The sequence below is a fragment of the Penaeus monodon genome, chromosome 27 (assembly GCF_015228065.2).
Source record: "Penaeus monodon isolate SGIC_2016 chromosome 27, NSTDA_Pmon_1, whole genome shotgun sequence".
Taxonomy (NCBI): Eukaryota; Metazoa; Arthropoda; class Malacostraca; order Decapoda; family Penaeidae; genus Penaeus; species Penaeus monodon.
Genome location: NC_051412.1, coordinates 38,923,316 through 38,925,933, shown reverse-complemented (window position 1 = coordinate 38,925,933; position 2,618 = coordinate 38,923,316). Strand labels below are relative to the sequence as shown.

At 39.9% G+C, this 2,618-nt stretch overlaps 1 protein-coding gene across 2 annotated transcripts in view; it reads left to right on the top strand.

Moving 5' to 3' along the window:
• The window catches only part of LOC119590846 (1-phosphatidylinositol 3-phosphate 5-kinase-like), a 38,892-nt gene that overhangs the window by 5,179 nt on the left and 31,095 nt on the right, over window positions 1–2,618 (top strand). For both annotated transcript variants that reach the window (XM_037939605.1, XM_037939604.1), the window contains exons 6-8: window positions 644–883; window positions 1,107–1,330; window positions 1,576–1,738. In XM_037939605.1, the coding sequence (XP_037795533.1) occupies window positions 644–883; window positions 1,107–1,330; window positions 1,576–1,738 (627 nt within the window). The remainder of the gene's footprint in view (window positions 1–643; window positions 884–1,106; window positions 1,331–1,575; window positions 1,739–2,618) is intronic.

The following is a 2,618-nucleotide window of genomic DNA, read 5'->3' as shown; positions in this document are numbered from 1 at the left end:
TTCAGTCATTTGTAAATGCTGTTGCAATTGGTATTTTATTTGTTATTATTTTACCAGAATTTGATTTTTTAATGTAGTTCATTTAATATAATCCCCTTTTTATTGTGAGGATCTTAACAGAACCATGTCCTGCAGCATTGTTTATATCCTTTAATGCAGACATCTTTCCATCCTCAAATTGTATCTTGCTTGGACCAGAGGAGTGAGATGCTAGGAGTGATATTTTTTGAGACCTAAGGCTTTGTCATTTTGTTTAATTATTTAAGGTATATAGGGGTTAATTAACACTACTGTTGTGATTAGATTAGATACATCTGCCCAGAAATATAAAAGAAGATTTTTGGAATTTAAGAAGTATTTTAAAATCATATGAATTTGAAAGCAGTGTTAGAACAGGAAAATGCCAATTGTGGTGGAGATACAGAAAGGTATTCTAAAATTCAGCATTTATTTTATTGATATTTCTGTATTTTAGTTTGTTTATTTTGTTATTAGCAGAGGGATATTTTTAATTGGTCATGTTAAGGTTTACATTTATCCATGTACACTAGGCATTGCATATGACTTTCAAGAAATTTAGAAAATGGTATATCTCATATAGCCCTAAAGTTCTTTTACTGAAAAGAAAAATTATGGCTTTCAGGTACTCTAGTGGGGATTTCCAGGTGTTTGGCGGCCAAAGGGATAGTGACCAGATGACAGCAGAGAGGCAACTTCTCCTGCGTGACTCCCAACAGCTCCATTCCTTGTGGTCTCAGATGGCTGGTGGTGTTGGGGGTCTTCCCTTGGCCTCTCACAGACACCGGCTAAAGTCTTTCCACAACTGTTTTGTCGGTCGTGATCTCATTGAGTGGCTTTTGGCAAATGACAAAGCTTCCAGCAGGTATTTTGAGTGGTTATCCTTAGCCCAGGTTCTTAGAAAGAGGCTAATATGTCATTAGCCTTAGTGATTTGCTTTGGTTGGGGTAATTATTAATGCAAGAGTGACAATGGGATATCTTCGGTCGTATGATATTCCTGAACAGGATATAGTATCTATTTGAATATATGTTTGGTATACAATGGTGAGGATGTACTTGGTATAAGAATACTTCTTTCTCTCACAGGGCATCAGCAGTTGCCATTGGTCAGGCATTGCTAGAAGCAGGATATGTAGTGTGCATTTCACAACTGGAACAGGTCTTTGTAGATGACTATGTGTTGTACCGTCCAATGAGACCGAGTACAGGTGGGAGCGAACAGACTGCTCAGGAGGGCTTGAATCGTGCGCAGGATGGAGGCCAGGAACCTTTGTGGGTGAAACAAATCACTTCAATGGCAGAGAGTATTGGTGAGTATGGTTTGGCTGATAAGTTTGGTATATTACTGTTCATCAGCTTAATTTTGAAAATATGTGAGCTTTGAATTGTTCATAAATTTGGAAGGTGGGTTAGTATAAATACTTACATTGTTACATGGTATCACGTTTGCTTCTGTAACATTTTTATAGCAGATATAATATGCTGATTATTTTCATTAAAATGGCATAATGTTTAAGTTTCCTTACAGTAAACTGAATATTGTAATATTACACAGAAGGAGAAGTAGATTCTAATGGCAGTAGCAAAGTCCACAAGGAAGAGCCAGCACACACTGTTGACACACCTACCTCCATCACCTCTTCTACCTCCAACTATTGTCTGGACCTCAACGTAAAAGATAATGTTGTGTCCATGAGGAAGCCTCCAAATGTCTCAAGGTAATATTTTCAAAAGGATATTGTTACCAACACTGATTAGACTAGTTGTTTTCAACGTGGGCATTAACCTCCCCAAGGGCTTTGGTTTGAAATGATGAAGGACCTTAGGGAGGTATTTTTGAGATTCAATAAATATCCATGATTCTTGGTTTACAAATGGTTATTAGTAAGTAATATTAGCTTACAAACAAGGAATAAGCATTTGTCATTTTACTTTGCCAACCATTTCCTTTATACAATTACGTAACTGGCAAGTTTAAACTGCAATATTACACCGTACTCTATCAATGTTTCTCATCGGGATTCCTTCAACCCCGAGGGTGGATAGGGGACGGAACCTTCAACCCCTAGGGTGGATAGGGGACGGGACCTTCAACCCCTAGGGTGGATAGGGGACGGGACCTTCAACCCCTAGGGTGGATAGGGGACGGGACCTTCAACCCCTAGGGTGGATAGGGGACGGGACCTTCAACCCTAGGGTGGATAGGGGGACGGGACCTTCAAAACCCTAGGGTGGATAGGGGACGGGACCTTCAACCCCTAGGGTGGATAGGGGACGGGACCTTCAACCCCTAGGGTGGATAGGGGACGGGACCTTCAACCCTAGGGTGGAAAAAGGGGACGGACCTTCAACCCCTAGGGTGGATAGGGGACGGGACCTTCATGTGACAGATTTTTGTATCATGAAGTACCTCACTCAAGCTGGCTTCCATCAGTCTTATATGTACAGGCATAGTCCCACATTCACAGATATTATCTTTGTATTCTATGCATCATTTAGGGATGTTATGTAGATTTAAACAATTAGTGCATGCTTATGTTTATCTCTGTTCATAAAAAATTGTTTATGTGCTTTTTGTTAGTTTGTGCTCTCTCTCTT